The sequence below is a fragment of the Somniosus microcephalus genome, chromosome 23, assembly GCF_052327205.1.
Source record: "Somniosus microcephalus isolate GS21.2 chromosome 23, FLI_Smic_1.0, whole genome shotgun sequence".
NCBI classification, from domain to species: Eukaryota; Metazoa; Chordata; class Chondrichthyes; order Squaliformes; family Somniosidae; genus Somniosus; species Somniosus microcephalus.
In genome coordinates this window covers 55,069,323-55,087,277 of record NC_141009.1, presented here as the reverse complement: position 1 = coordinate 55,087,277, position 17,955 = coordinate 55,069,323, and the positions used below count along the sequence as shown (strand labels likewise).

General features: G+C 47.6%; 1 protein-coding gene across 1 annotated transcript in view; it reads right to left on the bottom strand.

The window, feature by feature from the left end:
- Positions 1-5,073: 5,073 nt before the first annotated feature.
- The window catches only part of LOC147101862 (uncharacterized), a 54,636-nt gene continuing 41,754 nt past the window's right edge, over positions 5,074-17,955 (bottom strand). The window contains exons 6-8 of the mRNA XM_085965147.1: positions 15,627-15,726; positions 9,437-9,553; positions 5,074-6,771 (exon numbers count right to left, since the gene is read on the bottom strand). Of these exons, the coding sequence (XP_085821273.1) occupies positions 6,638-6,771; positions 9,437-9,553; positions 15,627-15,726 (351 nt within the window). The 3' untranslated portion in view covers positions 5,074-6,637. The remainder of the gene's footprint in view (positions 6,772-9,436; positions 9,554-15,626; positions 15,727-17,955) is intronic.

Here is a 17,955-nt window from a genome sequence, read left to right as displayed (position 1 = left end):
ATATCAGTGAGTTACAGTGAGGGTGTGGGGTATATCAGAGTGTTACAGTGAGGGTGTGGGGTATATCAGAGAGTGTTACAGTGAGGGTGTGAGGTATATCAGAGAGTGTTACAGTGAGAGGTGTGGGGTATATCAGGGAGTGTTACAGTGAGGGTGTGGGGTATATCAGAGAGTGTTACAGTGAGGGTGTGGGGTATATCAGAGAGTGTTACAGTGAGGGGTGTGGGGTATATCAGAGAGTGTTACAGTGAGGCGTGTCGGATATATCAGAGAGTGTTGCAGTGAGGGTGTGGGATATATCAGAATTTTACAGTGTGGGTGTGGGGTATATCAGAGAGTGTTACAGTGAGGGTGTGGGGTATATCAGAGAGTGTTACAGTGAGGGTGTGGGGTATATCAGAGAGTGTTACAGTGAGGGGTGTGTGGTATATCAGAGAGTGTTACAGTGAGAGGTGTGGGGTATATCAGAGAGTGTTACAGTGAGGGTGTGGGGTATATCAGAGAGTGTTACAGTGAGGGTGTGTGGGGTATATCAGAGTGTTACAGCGAGGGTGTGGGGTATATCAGAGTGTTACAGTGAGGGTGTGTGGTATATCAGAGAGTGCTACAGTGAGAGGTGTGGGGTATATCAGAGAGTGTTACAGTGAGAGGTGTGGGGTATATCAGAGAGTGTTACAGTGAGGGGTGTGGGGTATATCAGAGAGTGTTACAGTGAGGGTGTGGGGTATATCGGAGGGTGATACAGTGAGGGTGTGGGGTATATCAGAGAGTGTTACAGTGAGCGTGTGGGGTATAGCAGAGAGTGCTACAGTGAGGGGTGTGGGGTATTTCAGAGAGTGTTACAGTGGGGGTGTGGGGTATATCAGAGAGTGTTACAGTGAGGGTGTGGGGTATATCAGAGTGTTAGTGAGGGTGTGTGTATATGAAAGAGTGTTACAGTGAGGGGTGTGGGGTATATCAGAGAGTGTTACAGTGAGGGTGTGGGGTATATCAGAGAATGTTACAGTGAGGTTGTGTGGTATATCAGAGTGTTACAGTGAGGGTGTGGGGTATATCAGTGAGTGTTACAGTGAGGGTGTGGGGTATATCAGAGTGTTACAGTGAGGGTGTGGGGTATATCAGTGAGTGTTACAGTGAGGGGTGTGGGGTATATCAGAGAGTGTTACAGTGAGGGTGTGGGGTATATCAGTGAGTGTTACAGTGAGGGTGTGGGGTATATCAGTGAGTGTTACAGTGGGGGTGTGGGGTATATCAGTGAGTGTTACAGTGGGGGTGTGGGGTATATCAGAGTGTTACAGTGAGGGTGTGGGGTATATCAGAGAGTGTTACAGTGAGGGTGTGGGGTATATCAGAGAGTGTTACAGTGAGGGTGTGGTATATCAGTGAGTGTTACAGTGAGGGTGTGGGGTATATCAGAGAGTGTTACAGTGAGGGTGTGTGGTATATCAGTGAGTTACAGTGAGGGTGTGGGGTATATCAGAGAGTGTTACAGTGAGGGTGTGGGGTATATCAGAGTGTTACAGTGAGGGTGTGGGGTATATCAGAGAGTGTTACAGTGAGGGTGTGGGGTATATCAGAGAGTGTTACAGTGAGGGTGTGTGGTATATCAGTGAGTGTTACAGTGAGGGTGTGGGGTATATCAGAGAGTGTTACAGTGAGGGGTGTGGGGTATATCAGAGTGTTACAGTGAGGGTGTGGGGTATATCAGAAAGTGTTACAGTGAGGGTGTGGGGTATATCAGAGAGTGTTACAGTGAGGGTGTGGGGTATATCAGAGAGTGTTACAGTGAGGGTGTGTGGTATATCAGTGAGTGTTACAGTGAGGGTGTGGGGTATATCGGAGTGTTACAGTGAGGGGTGTGGGGTATATCAGAGAGTGTTACAGGGAGGGGTGTGGGGTATATCAGGGAGTGTTACAGTGAGGGTGTGGGGTATATCAGAGAGTGTTACAGTGAGGGTGTGGGCATATCAGAGAGTGTTACAGTGAGGGTGTGGGGTATATCAGAGAGTGTTACAGTGAGGGTGTGGGCATATCAGAGAGTGTTACAGTGAGGGTGTGGGGTATATCAGAGAGTGTTACAGTGAGGGTGTGTGGTATATCAGTGAGTGTTACAGTGAGGGTGTGGGGTATATCAGTGAGTGTTACAGTGAGGGTGTGGGGTATATCAGAGTGTTACAGTGAGGGTGTGGGGTATATCAGAGAGTGTTACAGTGAGGGTGTGTGGTATATCAGTGAGTGTTACAGTGAGGGTGTGGGGTATATCAGAGAGTGTTACAGTGAGGGTGTGTGGTATATCAGTGAGTTACAGTGAGGGTGTGGGGTATATCAGAGAGTGTTACAGTGAGGGTGTGGGGTATATCAGAGAGTGTTACAGTGAGGGTGTGAGGTATATCAGAGAGTGTTACAGTGAGAGGTGTGGGGTATATCAGGGAGTGTTACAGTGAGGGTGTGGGGTATATCAGAGAGTGTTACAGTGAGGGTGTGGGGTATATCAGAGAGTGTTACAGTGAGGGGTGTGGGGTATATCAGAGAGTGTTACAGTGAGGCGTGTCGGATATATCAGAGAGTGTTGCAGTGAGGGTGTGGGATATATCAGAATTTTACAGTGTGGGTGTGGGGTATATCAGAGAGTGTTACAGTGAGGGTGTGGGGTATATCAGAGAGTGTTACAGTGAGGGTGTGGGGTATATCAGAGAGTGTTACAGTGAGGGGTGTGGGGTATATCAGAGAGTGTTACAGTGAGGGTGTGGGGTATATCAGAGTGTTACAGTGAGGGTGTGGGGTATATCAGAGAGTGTTACAGCGAGGGTGTGGGGTATATCAGAGTGTTACAGTGAGGGTGTGTGGTATATCAGAGAGTGTTACAGTGAGAGGTGTGGGGTATATCAGGGAGTGTTACAGTGAGGGTGTGGGGTATATCGGAGGGTGATACAGTGAGGGTGTGGGGTATATCAGAGAGTGTTACAGTGAGGGTGTGGGGTATATCAGAGAGTGTTACAGTGGGGGTGTGGGGTATATCAGAGAGTGTTACAGTGAGGATGTGGGGTATATCAGAGAGTGTTACAGTGAGGGGGTGGGGTATATCAGAGAGTGTTACAGTGAGCGTGTGGGGTATAGCAGAGAGTGTTACAGTGAGGGTGTGGGGTATATCAGAGTGTTACAGTGAGGGTGTGTGTATATGAAAGTGTGTTACAGTGAGGGTGTGGGGTATATCAGAGAGTGTTACAGTGAGGTGTGTGGGGTATATCAGAGAGTGTTACAGTGAGGGGTGTGGGGTATATCAAAGAGTGTTACAGTGAGGGTGTGGTTATATCAGAGAGTGTTACAGTGAGGGGTGTGGGGTATATCAGAGAGTGTTACAGTGAGAGATGTGGGGTATATCAGAGAGTGTTACAGTGAGGGGTGTGGGGTATATCAGAGTGTTACAGTGAGGGGTGTGGGGTATATCAGAGAGTGTTACAGTGAGGGGTGTGGAGTATATCAGAGAGTGTTACAGTGAGGGTGTGGGGTATATCAGAGTGTTACAGTGAGGGTGTGTGGTATATCAGTGAGTGTTACAGTGAGGGGTGTGGGGTATATCAGAGAGTGTTACTGTGAGGGGTGTGGGGTATATCAGAGAGTATTACAGTGTAGCTGTGAGGTATATCAGAGTGTGTTACGGTAAGGGGTGTGGGGTATATCAGAGAGTGTTACAGTGCTGGTGTGGGGTATATCAGAGAATGTCACAGTGAAGGTGTGGGGTATATCAGTGTGTGTTACAGTGAGGGGTGTGGGGTATATCAGAGAGTGTTACAGTGAGGGTGTGGGGTATATCAGAGAGTGTTACAGTGAGGGTGTGTGGGGTATATCAGAGTGTGTTACAGCGAGGGTGTGGGGTATATCAGAGAGTGTTACAGTGAGAGGTGTGGGGTATATCAGGGAGTGTTACAGTGAGGGTGTGGGGTATATCGGAGGGTGATACAGTGAGGGTGTGGGGTATATCAGAGAGTGTTACATTGAGGGTGTGGGGTATATCAGAGAGTGTTACAGTGAGCGTGTGGGGTATAGCAGAGAGTGCTACAGTGAGGGGTGTGGGGTATTTCAGAGAGTGTTACAGTGGGGGTGTGGGGTATATCAGAGAGTGTTACAGTGAGGGTGTGGGGTATATCAGAGTGTTACAGTGAGGGTGTGTGTATATGAAAGAGTGTTACAGTGAGGGGTGTGGGGTATATCAGAGAGTGTTACAGTGAGGGTGTGGGGTATATCAGAGAATGTTACAGTGAGGTTGTGTGGTATATCAGAGAGTGTTACAGTGAGGGTGTGGGGTATATCAGTGAGTGTTACAGTGAGGGTGTGGGGTATATCAGAGTGTTACAGTGAGGGTGTGGGGTATATCAGTGAGTGTTACAGTGAGGGGTGTGGGGTATATCAGAGAGTGTTACAGTGAGGGTGTGGGGTATATCAGTGAGTGTTACAGTGAGGGTGTGGGGTATATCAGTGAGTGTTACAGTGGGGGTGTGGGGTATATCAGTGAGTGTTACAGTGGGGGTGTGGGGTATATCAGAGTGTTACAGTGAGGGTGTGGGGTATATCAGAGAGTGTTACAGTGAGGGTGTGGGGTATATCAGAGAGTGTTACAGTGAGGGTGTGGTATATCAGTGATTGTTACAGTGAGGGTGTGGGGTATATCAGAGAGTGTTACAGTGAGGGTGTGTGGTATATCAGTGAGTTACAGTGAGGGTGTGGGGTATATCAGAGAGTGTTACAGTGAGGGTGTGGGGTATATCAGAGTGTTACAGTGAGGGTGTGGGGTATATCAGAGAGTGTTACAGTGAGGGTGTGGGGTATATCAGAGAGTGTTACAGTGAGGGTGTGTGGTATATCAGTGAGTGTTACAGTGAGGGTGTGGGGTATATCAGAGAGTGTTACAGTGAGGGGTGTGGGGTATATCAGAGTGTTACAGTGAGGGTGTGGGGTATATCAGAAAGTGTTACAGTGAGGGTGTGGGGTATATCAGAGAGTGTTACAGTGAGGGTGTGGGGTATATCAGAGAGTGTTTCAGTGAGGGTGTGTGGTATATCAGTGAGTGTTACAGTGAGGGTGTGGGGTATATCGGAGTGTTACAGTGAGGGGTGTGGGGTATATCAGAGAGTGTTACAGGGAGGGGTGTGGGGTATATCAGGGAGTGTTACAGTGAGGGTGTGGGGTATATCAGAGAGTGTTACAGTGAGGGGTGTGGGGTATATCAGAGAGTGTTACAGTGAGGGGTGTGTGGTATATCAGGGAGTGTTACAGTGAGGGTGTGGGGTATATCAGAGAGTGTTACAGTGAGCGTGTGGGGTATATCAGAGAGTGTTACAGTGAGGGTGTGGGCATATCAGAGAGTGTTACAGTGAGGGTGTGGGGTATATCAGAGAGTGTTACAGTGAGTGTGTGTGGTATATCAGTGAGTGTTACAGTGAGGGTGTGGGGTATATCAGGGAGTGTTACAGTGAGGGGTGTGGGGTATATCAGAGAGTGTTACAGTGAGGGGTGTGGGGTATATCAGAGAATGTTACAGTGAGGGTGTGGGGTATATCAGAGTGTTACAGTGAGGGTGTGGGGTATATCAGAGAGTGTTACAGTGAGGGTGTGGGGTATATCAGAGAGTGTTACAGTGAGGGTGTGGGGTATATCAGAGAGTGTTACTGTGAGGGTGTGGGGTATATCAGAGAGTGTTACAGTGAGGGGTGTGGGGTATACCAGAGAGTGTTACAGTGAGGGTGTGGGGTATATCAGAGAGTGTTACAGTGAGGGTGTGGGGTATATCAGGGAGTGTTACAGTGAGGGGTGTGGGGTATATCAGAGAGTGTTACAATGAGGGTGTGGGGTATATCAGAGAGTGTTACAGTGAGGGTGTGGGGTATATCAGAGACTGTTACAGTGAGGGTGTGGGGTATATCAGAGAGTGTTACAGTGAGGGTGTGGGGTATATCAGAGAGTGTTACAGTGAGGGTGTGGGGTATATCAGAGAGTGTTACAGTGAGGGGTGTGGGGTATATCAGAGAGTGTTACAGTGAGGGTGTGGGGTATACCAGAGAGTGTTACAGTGAGGGTGTGGGGTATATCAGAGTGTTAGTCAGTTGGTGTGAAGTATATCAGAGTGTGTTATAGTGAAATGTATCTCAGCATGTCACAATGAACAGTTTTGGGTATTTGATTTGATATTATATATGGTTAAATAGCAAAAAGCAGCGTTAGTTGGAGCTTCGAATGTTCTCTGCAGTAGAGAGGAGGAGCTGGGAGACGAAAGGTGAGGCGGTGCGGCGTCACTCCAGGAGGGAGGGGCAGTTACAGCATGACAAGTTTACATAGGCATTTTCCATAATAAACATGGACACAGGAATTCATAATGGGAAAACGGTTGACACAGAAGTGTGACAAAATGGAATAGTAGGAAGTAAGGTTCTGTAGGCAGGAAGTACATAGAAGGAAATGTGTGATAGATCTATAGATTGGACGCAGACTATTAACTTAATCGTGTTGTTGCACATGCCAATAATGCAAGAGATGTTAAACACTGTCATAGTAAAGTTTAACTTGTGTGTGACTGAGTTACTTGACACTAGAGACTACTGTATTCGGTTCCTTGGGCATGTCAGTCAGTCCACCAGGATTTCTAAAGAGTTGTGAATGGTCCCAGGTCATGTCTCTTCTCTCTTCTCATCCCGCTGATTGTGTAACTGGGACAGCGATGGCTGATGATGCGGGTAGCTCTGTTTACATCATAGGCACAGGGGCCTGGACTTAACCCTGAAACAATGAAATGACAATAGTCACAATGACTGCAAAGCACAGCAGGGAAACTCCAACCCGTCCAGTGTGTATCGATCTAACGCTGGGAATTTCCTGAGGACTTTTCCCGCTTAGCTACCGTAACGTTGGCGGAAGTATGGCGGAATGCCTCTTTATGTGAAACCGGAGTAAAGTGTTCCCATTTACCTGGTGCATACTGTACATTATCTAGGGACTCAACTTGAGCTCAACCGGAGTGAAGCATTCTCATTTACCCGGTGTGTAATGTACATTGTAGATTGTCTAGGAAATCGCAACCTAAACTCAATGGGAGTGAAGCGTTCCCATTTACTAATTGTGTACTGTACGTTGTTTTACATCTGCATCCAGTGGGGCATTGTTAAAATAATAACTAGAATCCCCGCTCCCCTGCATTAACAGTGAGGTTCAACATCTCTCCCAGTACTTCCACCCTCTAATAAACTACAACTGCCCAAAGACCAACATTGTTATTCATGTCAACTAACATTGAAGGGTCACTAGCTAATACAGGAACACTCTCTGCACACACAGTTTTCAAATAGGTTTATCATTTTATTAGTTTACACCAAATACCTACACACTAATTATCACATTGGTGTGAGCCCCAAGTGCCTGTCTTAAGTGCTCTCTTATCCACTCGAGTGCTTCTACGAGGTGGTCCCCTAGTGGCTGCAGCACGGGAGGTGGAAGGCTGTTGTGGCTCAATCAAGTGCTCGAGATATTCATGATCAGTGGCCTCTAGGAGCTCGGGTCTCCGAGGGTCCAGCTTCAGACTGCAGCAACTTGGCCAAGTCTGGTCCAGCTGGCTTTCTGGCACCAGGGTGGCCATTGATTGAGGGGGGGTAGTAAGGGTGAAGCTGACCGTTATCCCGAGAGATGATAACATTCTCCCTTCAGTACTCCTTGACAGTGTCAGCTGTGGCTCAGTGGGTAGCACACTTGCCTTTGAGTTAGAAGATTGTGGGCTCAAGTCCCACTCCAGAGACTTAAGCACATAAATCTAGGCTGACACTCCAGTGCAGTGCTGAGGGAGTGCTGCACTGTCGGAGGTGCCATCTTTCGGATGAGGCGTTAAACTGAGGCCCCGTCTGCTCTCTCAAGTGGACATAAAAGATCCCATGGTACTATTTTGAAGAAGAGCAGGGTAGTTATCCCTAGTGTCCTGGCCAATATTTATCCCTCAATCAACATAACGTAACTGGTCATTATCACATTGCTGTTTGTGGGAGCTTGCTGTGCGCAAATTGGCTGCCGTGTTTCCCACAATACAGCAGTGACTGTACTTCATTGGCTGTAAAGTGCTTTGAGGTGGTTGTGAAAGGCGCTATATAAATGCAAGTCTTTCTTTTTTTTTTCCATTGACTGCTCCTGCTATCGAGCTGCGGCTCAGCACTCCCACTGATCTAGAGACAACAGACTGTTGGACATCCGGCATTAGATTGAACCCTCTCTTCATTTGGTCTTTCAGCCTGTACTAGGCAGAGGAGATGAAGGAACCCGGAGCCTGCACTGATCCAGTATGAGCGTCCCTGAGAGATGTTACTACAGGTGCTACAGACTCCTGCAGCATCCACTGAGGTGAACACATGCTCCTTGGTTGACTGCCGAGTGTCAGCGCCATGTGCGAGAACATAGCAGAAGTTGGCGGTGGACTCCACCATAATCACTGACAAGTTGCGGTAACTCCCTGGCAGGCAGTCCAATGCACTGAACAATTGCTGGTGCACGGAAAGTATTTTGGGGTGGGTGCGATAGAAATGCAAGTTCTTTCTTTCTTATTGAATATTAATGTTGCTCCTCACATTTTCCCTTGGACGGTCGATCACTCTAACATGGATGGTGTAGGGTCTCTCCCCAGTCGATGCATGATAACTAAAGGACCTGTACTACGAGCATGCAAGTGAACTGAAAGCAGCTTTCATAGTCCTGGAACACGACCAAGTGCTAAATCCTACCCAAACACAAGTCAAGCGTCTGTATCGTGAGCCGTGTAGTATGCTGTAGTAAAATCCTAAATATGGGAATCTCAGTATCGTTTTTTAAAATTTATAAAACTCACTCCCTCTTTTATTTCCAAACCCTATTGATTCCGCAAGTGTAATGACAGGAATGCTCAAATAAAGCCAATTAATATATTCTCAAACAAGAAGGGGCAACCAGCATTAATAAAAATTAACCTTCACATAAGACAACAGTCGGGCATGTCCCAGGAAGTTGCTTTCAGGAAAATAATGCTGCATTTTAGCAGCTTATTTATTACATTTAAATTATTCAGGAATAAACACTAACTAAACGCACCTATATCTACAACCCTCAGAAACCATCAACTCATCTTAAAACTTTTCTATCTCAAATTCCTGTGCACCCAACAGTGGGAGAAAATGGCACCTGATTGACTGGTTTAACATGCTCCAGACCTGCCTTCCAACCGTCAGTTGGTTCTCACACATTTGAACGCTGCTAACAACCTCCAATCCCAGTGAAAAAAAAAGTTAATTTCTCCAACGAAACGCAAACAACTTGACACACAGTTTAACACACCGACCGTCAGCTTAAAGCACTGATGCTTGGCGTGTATACAAGGTGTCCCTCGCAGGCCTTGAATATCATACATTGCGAGTGATATTACTCTGCATTTTACCTGTTCTTTTCCAGTCTCCTTGAAAACGCTGGCCCATTGAGTAGGCTGCAGCGTTCTGGAGCACCAATCGATCTGCTTGGTCAATGTTGTACATCGGAGTGGAGCGAGCAGGATGCACTGATGTGGAAGACAAACAAAGGCCTTTATTAACTAGGTTGTATTTTGTGACACTGAGAAAATGTTCTCATTCTTTTTCTGCCTATTTTCTTGCCTTCCTTCATAGAAACATAGAAGATAGGAGCAGGAGTAGGCCATTCGGCCCCTCGAGCCTGCTCCGCCATTTAATGAGATCACGGCTGATCATCCAAATTCAGTACCCTGTCCCTGCTTTCTCCCCATATCCCTTGATCCCCATATCCATCGTTCCCTAGCATTCACTCCTTGCTCCTGGTGTGCGTTCCCACAGGCGCCAGTCACCCACCCCCCAGTACCTCATCCTTCGTCGTGATCCTACACATTGAGTGCTGGCAGGCCATTGGACCATGGTGGGCATCACAGCTGAGCATGGCCTTGTCCTTACCCAGCGTGCAACCCTCCAGCGGGTGTCATTGGCTAGTGACCAGGAGCAGCACAGGACATGGCGCAGGGTTAGCATACGGGCAGCAGTGTCTTCGATGAGCTCAAGTTTACAGAGGGTGAAGGGTACGCGTTGGAATAGTCGGGTCTGGAGGTGACAAAGGCATTGGATGAGGGGTTTCAGCAGCAGGCGGACTGAGGCAGGGGCAGGAGTGGGTGAAGCTAGAGGTGGAAGTAGGCGGTCCTCGTGAGGAGAGGCTATGGGTTCGGAGGCTCAGCTTGGGGTCAAATAGGACGTTGAGGTTACGAACCTGAGATAGTGGCCAAGGAAAGGGATGGAATTGGAGGCAAGAGTACGGAGATTGTGGCCAAAGATGGTTGATGTAAGAAAACTACTAGGCACTTGGTCTGAGTATTAAACAAGGCTTCAATCAACTGGTTTTCAACATGGAGATCTAGTTGTGTCCTTCACTAGTTCCTGTTAAAGAATGTCCTGAGCAAGCTGGGCCCATGCCCGAGTATTTATACTCTCCCTGGACAGCGCCATCAGCAGGCCACCCAGTATTACTTCATAAGTCATTTCCACATGAATGGCAAGATTCATGTCAATGGTGTTAAGCAGACAGGTGCAGCAATTTATAATAAGGGACAGCAGGTTGTCAACTACAGGGAGTATTGACAGTAGGTTGGCAGTACTCTGCATTATGATATACACTCTAATTGATGTTTCTCATTGACTCCCCATAAATGCAGGGAGACTCCACGGTGACTGCACAGAGACCCTGAATCATTTAACTGGCTGTGCTTCGTTCGCAGGGACACTGCATTGATGGCTCACTTGAGACTTGCTTTAAATTTTTGTTTTTTGTGGGCTCATCGGTTTGAGGGATACCGTGATACCAACGGGACACTAACCCTGTGAGGCACCCAATCTCATTAACTTCAGTTCCAGGCCCGGCACAACAGAATTAGATATAAAGTCCCGTCTACACTACCCCAACAACATTTTGTATTTATACAGCGCTTTTGATGTAGTAAAACTGTCCCAAGGCGCTTCATGGGAGCAATTATCAGACAAAATTTGACACCGAGCCACATAAGGAGATATTAGGGCAGTGATGTGCCAAATAACTGCCCGAATCCGTGAAGTTAAAGCTTAAGACAGAAGCCTTTTATTAAATAAGATTCATGGCAGAGTACATCATCGACCGAGCCCTTGGTAGAACATACCAGAAGAGGGGCGGGGCCAGTGAGGAGCATTAGTGGTTCCCCCCGGTGGAACATTCCAGACATTACAGTACAAGTACAAATATCAGAACACAGTTATTTCATCACATTCACCCCCTGCTATAGATTCAGTCTGTCAGGAGGTCTGATAATCCTCTGGGAACGACGTAACTCTTGCTGAGGCTCCCCCTGGAGTACTAACTCTGGTTCATTTGAATTCCCAGAATCATCAGTATTTTCCACACTGAGGGTTTGTGTCTCTGAAGGTCCAATACCACGATTGAAAACTCTACTCTCAGAGTCGAACTCTTTTCGAGCTCCAGCAGGTGCAAGATCTTTAATAGAGACCGTATCCTCTCGCCCATCCGAATATTGAATATACGCATACTGGGGATTAGCATGGAGGAGTTCCACCAGTGGATCAGTCTTGTGGCCTCTCACATGTCTGCGCAACAACACAGGGCCCGTGGTCGTCAACCATGTGGGTAACGATACTCCATTAGTAGCTTTTCTTGGAAAACTAAACATCCTTTCATGAGGGGTGGCATTCATCGCTGTACACAAAAGAGACCTTATGGAATGCAGCACATCTGGCAGGACATCCTGCCAGCGAGAGGTCAGCAGGCCTCGTGACTTCAGAGACAGTACAATAGCCTTCCACACTGTCACATTTTTTTTCTCGGCCTGCCCATTACCACGAGGGTTATAGCTGGTAGTTCTACTCGTTGCAATCCCCTTCGATAGCAAAAACTGTCGTAATTCTTCGCTCATAAAGGAAGAACCCCTATCACTATGTATATAGTTAGGCATGCCGAACAAGGAAAACAGTTGGCAGAGGCATTTAATTACAACAGCACTAGTCACATCCGGACAGGGGATAACAAAAGGGAACCGAGAGTACTCGTCTATAATATTAAGAAAATAGACATTACGGTCGCTCGATGGAAGGGGACCTTTAAAATCGAGACTCAAACGCTCAAATGGTCGAGTTGCTTTAATAAGATGAGCTGGCTCGGACGGCTTATAGAAGCGGGGTTTGCATTCAGCACAAACATGACAGGTTCTGGTCATTGTCCGGACCTCCTCAATAGAGTAGGGTAGATTGTGGGACTTAATGAAGTGGTTCATTCTGGTAACACCAGGGTGGCAGAATGCGTCGTGGAGACTTTGAAGCTTATCTGTACCTAGACTAGCACATACTCCTCGTGACAAAGCATCCGATGGCTCATTAAATACTCCAGGCCTGTACTGAATATCATAGTCATATGTTGACAGTTCTATTCGCCATCTTAAAATCTTATCATTTTTGATCTTGCCTCTCTGCTTAGTGTTGAACATAAAGGCCACAGATCGCTGGTCAGTTATGAGCGTAAAACGTTGGCCAGCGAGATAATGTCTCCAATACCTGACTGCTTCAATAATTGCCTGTGCCTCCTTTTCCACTGAAGAATGTCGAACTTCTGGTCCTTGCAATGTACGAGAGAAGAAAGCTACTGGTCTACCAGCTTGGTTAAGAGTTGCTGCCATCGCAAAATCAGATGCATCACTTTCCACTTGAAATGGGATCTTCTCGTCCACGGCACATACCACTGCCTTCCCAATGTCCCGTTTCATATTAAGGAAAGCCTCCTGAGCTTCCGCCGATAGCGGAAAAGACGTCGACTTAATAAGGGGTCGGACTTTATCTGAGTAGCTAGCCACCCACTGGGCATAGTACGAGAAGAATCCCAGACACCTTCTTAAAGCTTTTACAGTGTGAGGTAAAGGTAATTCCTTAAGTGGGCGTAATCTTTCAGGGTCTGGCCTGATTACCCCATTCTCCACAACGCAACCAAGAATACACAAACGTGTAGTATTGAAGGTACACTTGTTTTCGTTGTAGGTCAGGTTTAACCTCTTTGCAGTCTCTAGGAACTTCGCGAGATTTTGATCATGCTCCCGTTGGTCACGCCCACAGATGGTAACATTGTCCAGGTACGGGAATGTTGCTTCCAACGCGTATTCATCCACCATACGATCCATCTCCCGTTGGAAGACGGGTACCCCATTCGTCACTCCAAAGGGCACCCGAAGGAATTGGAACAGGCACCCATTAGCTTCGAAGGCCGTATAAGGTCGGTCTTCTATTTTGATGGGGAGTTGATGGTAGGCAGACTTTAAATCAATGGTGGAGAACACGCGGTACTGAGCTATCTGGTTCACCATCTCAGAAATACGAGGCAAAGGATAGGCGTCTAATTGTGTATACAAGTTTATAGTCTGGCTATAATCGACCACAAGTCTTTTCTTCTCATTAGTTTTAACCACCACCACCTGGGCACGCCACGGGCTACCGCTGTGTTCGATGATTCCCTCCCGTTGAAGCCTTTCCACTTCCTCTTTTATAAATGTTTTATCTTCTGAACTATACCGTCGACTCTTAGTCGCTATAGGTCTACAATTAGGAGCAAGGTTCGCAAACAAAGAAGGCGGACTTACGTTTAAAGTAGAAAGGCCGCAGACTGTGAGCGGAGGCTGAGATCCACCATACTTAAGGGTAATGCTCTCATGCTGACACTGGAAGTCCAAGCCTAATATTAAGTTCACACACAACTGAGGTAATATGAGGAGTTTAAAGTCCTTATACTCCGTATCCTTAACGGTCAATGTGACTTTACAATATCCAGTTACCTCCGAAGTAAGGGATTTGTACGCCATCACAATTTCACTTCGAGTAGGATACACCTTCAATGAACAGGAGTTAACAAGGTTGGGGTGTATAAAACTTTCAGTACTGCCACAGTCTATCAAACACCCAGTAGGATGACCATTAATCTTAATGTCCATCATAGATTTTGACAAGGAACACGGAATGGTCTGGTCAACCGTAGCCGAGGCTAGAGTAAAACGATAGGCGGCAGCAGAGAAGACATCGGGTACAGGATTACCCTTACACACTTTACTAAAATGTCCCCGTTTCTTACATTTAAAACAGGTAGCCTCTCTGGCTGGGCAACTTTGCCTGGGGTGTTTAGATTGGCCACAAAAATAACACTTAGACCCATGGGGCACAGCCGCAACAATAGGATTAAGTGGGGGCTCCATTGGTGTTATGGATGCCTCCATACTCGGAACACACGAGGCTGAGAGAGATGCATGGGCTGATGCATACACTTCTGAATTCTTCTGGGCTACATCTAACGATCGAGCAGCAGCGACAACCGTTTTTAAAACTAACGAGTCGTTCTCGAGGAGTCTCTGTCTAATATAATTAGATCGGAGGCCAGATATGAAAGAATCGCGGATGGCTTCTTCCTGATACACTATGGCAGAGACAGCCTTGTAGTTGCAACCCTTAGCCAAAGCCTTAAGGTCCTGCAGGAAATCGTCCAGAGATTCCTTGGGTAATTGCCTGCGAGTAGACAGGAGATACCTGGTGTATACTTCGTTAACTGACTTAAGGTACTGGGCTTTAAGAGCTGCGAGGGCCTCTTCATATGTAGTAATATCTTCAATTATAGAGTAAGTTTGATGACTTACCAAGTTGGTTAGAAGACCCAACTTGTTAACCGTCGGATCGGTCGATGATGCGATGAAGTGTTCAAAACATCGGAGCCAATGCGTAAATTTCTTCGACGCATCTGCCGAATGGGGATCGATATCCAAACGCTCTGGTTTCAAAAATCGATCCATCTTCCAAAAGTTGTTATTTAATAAAATTGATGTGCCAAATAACTGCCCGAATCCGTGAAGTTAAAGCTTAAGACAGAAGCCTTTTATTAAATAAGAATCATGGCAGAGTTAACAGAGTACATCATCGACCGAGCCCTTGGTAGAACATACCAGAAGAGGGGCGGGGCCAGTGAGGAGCATTAGTGGTTCCCCCCGGTGGAACATTCCAGACATTACAGTACAAGTACAAATATCAGAACACAGTTATTTCATCACAGCAGGTGACCAAAAGCTTGGTCAAAGAGGTAATTTTAAGCAGTGTCTTAAAGGAGGAGAGCGAGGTGGAGAGGCGGAGAGCTTTAGGGAGGGATCTCCAGAGCCTAGCAGCTGAAGGCACAGCCGCCAATGGTGGAGCGATGAAAATCGAGGATGCGCAAGAGGCCAGAATTGGAGGAGCGCAGAGATCTCGGAGGGTTGTGGGGCTGGAGAACATTACAGGAGATAGGGAGGGGTGAGGTCATGAAAGGATTTGAACACGAGGATGAGAATTTTAAAATTGAGGCGTTGCCGGACTGGGAGCCAATGTAGGTCAGTGAGCACAGGGGTGGTGGCTGAACGGGACTTGGTGCGAGTCAGGATACGGGCAGCAGAATTTTGGATGGCCCCCACCACAGAACATTTTCCCACACCAGCCATCCAGTAGCCTCTCCAAGAGATATTGCCAATTCAGGAATTAATGGCTTTCTGTGTGTTAGTGCTGGAGAGTGATGCACAGGGTAGTTTCATTAACCCTTACCGTGAATCCGTTTCCCAATAGTGTAGCTCGGGTATGCCAGCTTGGTGTTCTGTTGCGGTCCAAGCATCGACTGCGGGGGGTAATGTAATACAGACGGCCACTGGCAGGAGGAGAAAACAAATCCAGGACAAGCTCAGCTGTCACCGCGTAATAAACTCCATTTCACTGTCACAGTACTCCACAGTACACTGTCGGAGTACTCCGAACATCACTTTCAAAATTCCCCAGCAAGCAAAGTCTCTCCCAGCACAGGTACAGCATGGGTTAGATACAGCGTAAAGCTCCCTCTACACTGTCCCATCAAACACTCCCAGGGCAGGTACAGCGCGGGTTAGATACAGCGTAAAGCTCCCTCTACACTGTCGCATCAAACACTCCCAGGGCAGGTACAGCGCGGGTTAGATACAGTGTAAAGCTCCCTCTACACTGTCCCATCAAACACTCCCAGGGCAGGTACAGCGCGGGTTAGATACAGAGTAAAGCTCCCTCTACACTGTCCCATCAAACACTCCCAGGGCAGGTACAGCACGGGTTAGATACAGAGTAAAGCTCCCTCTACACTGTCCCATCAAACACTCCCAGGGCAGGTACAGCACGGGTTAGATACAGAGTAAAGCTCCCTCTACACTGTCCCATCAAACACTCCCAGGGCAGGTACAGCACGGGTTAGATACAGAGTAAAGCTCCCTCTACACTGTCCCATCAAACACTCCCAGGGCAGGTACAGCACGGGTTAGATACAGAGTAAAGATCCCTCTACACTGTCCCATCAAACACTCCCAGGGCAGGTACAGCACGGGTTAGATACAGGGTAAATCTCCCTCTACACTGTCCCATCAAACACTCCCAGGGCAGGTACAGCACGGGTTAGATACAGAGTAGAGCTCCCTCTACACTGTCCCATCAAACACTCCCAGGGCAGGTACAGCACGGGTTAGATACAGAGTAAAGCTCCCTCTACACGGGCCCATCAATCACTCCCAGCACAGGTACCGCACGGGTTAGATATAGAGTAAAGCTCCCTCTACACTGTCCCATCAAACACTCCCAGGGCAGGTACAGCACGGGTTAGATACAGAGTAAAGCTCCCTCTACACTGTCCCATCAAACACTCTCAGGGCAGGTACAGCACAGGTTAGATACAGAGTAAAGCTCCCTCTACACTGCCCCGTCAAACACTCCCAGGGCAGGTACAGCACGGGTTAGATACAGAGTAAAGCTCCCTCTACACTGTCCCATCAAACACTCCCAGCAGAGGTACAGCACGGGTTAAACCCAAAGTAAAACTCCCTCTACACTGTCCCATCAAACACTCCCAGGGCAGGTACAGCACGGGGTTAGATACAGAGTAAAGCTCCCTCTACACTGTCCCATCAAACACTCCCAGGGCAGGTACAGCACGGGTTAGATACAGAGTAAAGATCCCTCTACACTGTCCCATCAAACACTCCCAGGGCAGGTACAGCACGGGTTAGATACAGAGTAAAGCTCCCTCTACACTGTCCCATCAAACACTCCCAGGGCAGGTACAGTACGGATTAGATACAGAGTAAAGCTCCCTCTACACTGTCCCATCAAACACTCCCAGGGCAGGTCCAGCACGGGTTAGATACAGAGTAAAACTCCCTCTACACAGGCCCATCAAACACTCCCAGGGCAGGTGCAGCATGGGTTAGATACAGAGTAAAGCTCCCTCTACACAGGCCCATCAATCACTCCCAGGGCAGGTACAGCACGGGTTAAATACAGAGTAAAGCTCCCTCTACACTGTCCCATCAAACACTCCCAGGGCTGGTACAGTACGGATTAGATACAGAGTAAAGCTCCCTCTACACAGGCCCATCAATCACTCCCAGGGCAGGTACAGCACGGGTTAAATACAGAGTAAAGCTCCCTCTACACTGTCCCATCAAACACTCCCAGGGCAGGTACAGCACGGGTTAGATACAAAGTAAAGCTCCCTCTACACTGTCCCATCAAACACTCCCAGGACAGGTACAGCATGGGTTAGATACAGAGTAAAGTTCCCTCTACACTGTCCCATCAAACACTCCCAGGGCAGGTACAGCACGGGGTTAGATACAGAGTAAAGCTCCCTCTACACTGTCCCCATCAAACATTCCCAGGACAGGTACAGCACGGGTTAGATACAGAGTAAAGCTCCCTCTACACAGGCCCATCAAACACTCCCAGGGCAGGTACAGCGTGGGCTAGATACAGAGTCAAGCTCTGTGCAAACTGACCCATCAAACAGTCCCAGCGCAGGTACAGCACGGGTTAGATACAGAGTAAAGCTCCCTCTACACAGTCCCATCAATCACTCCAAGGA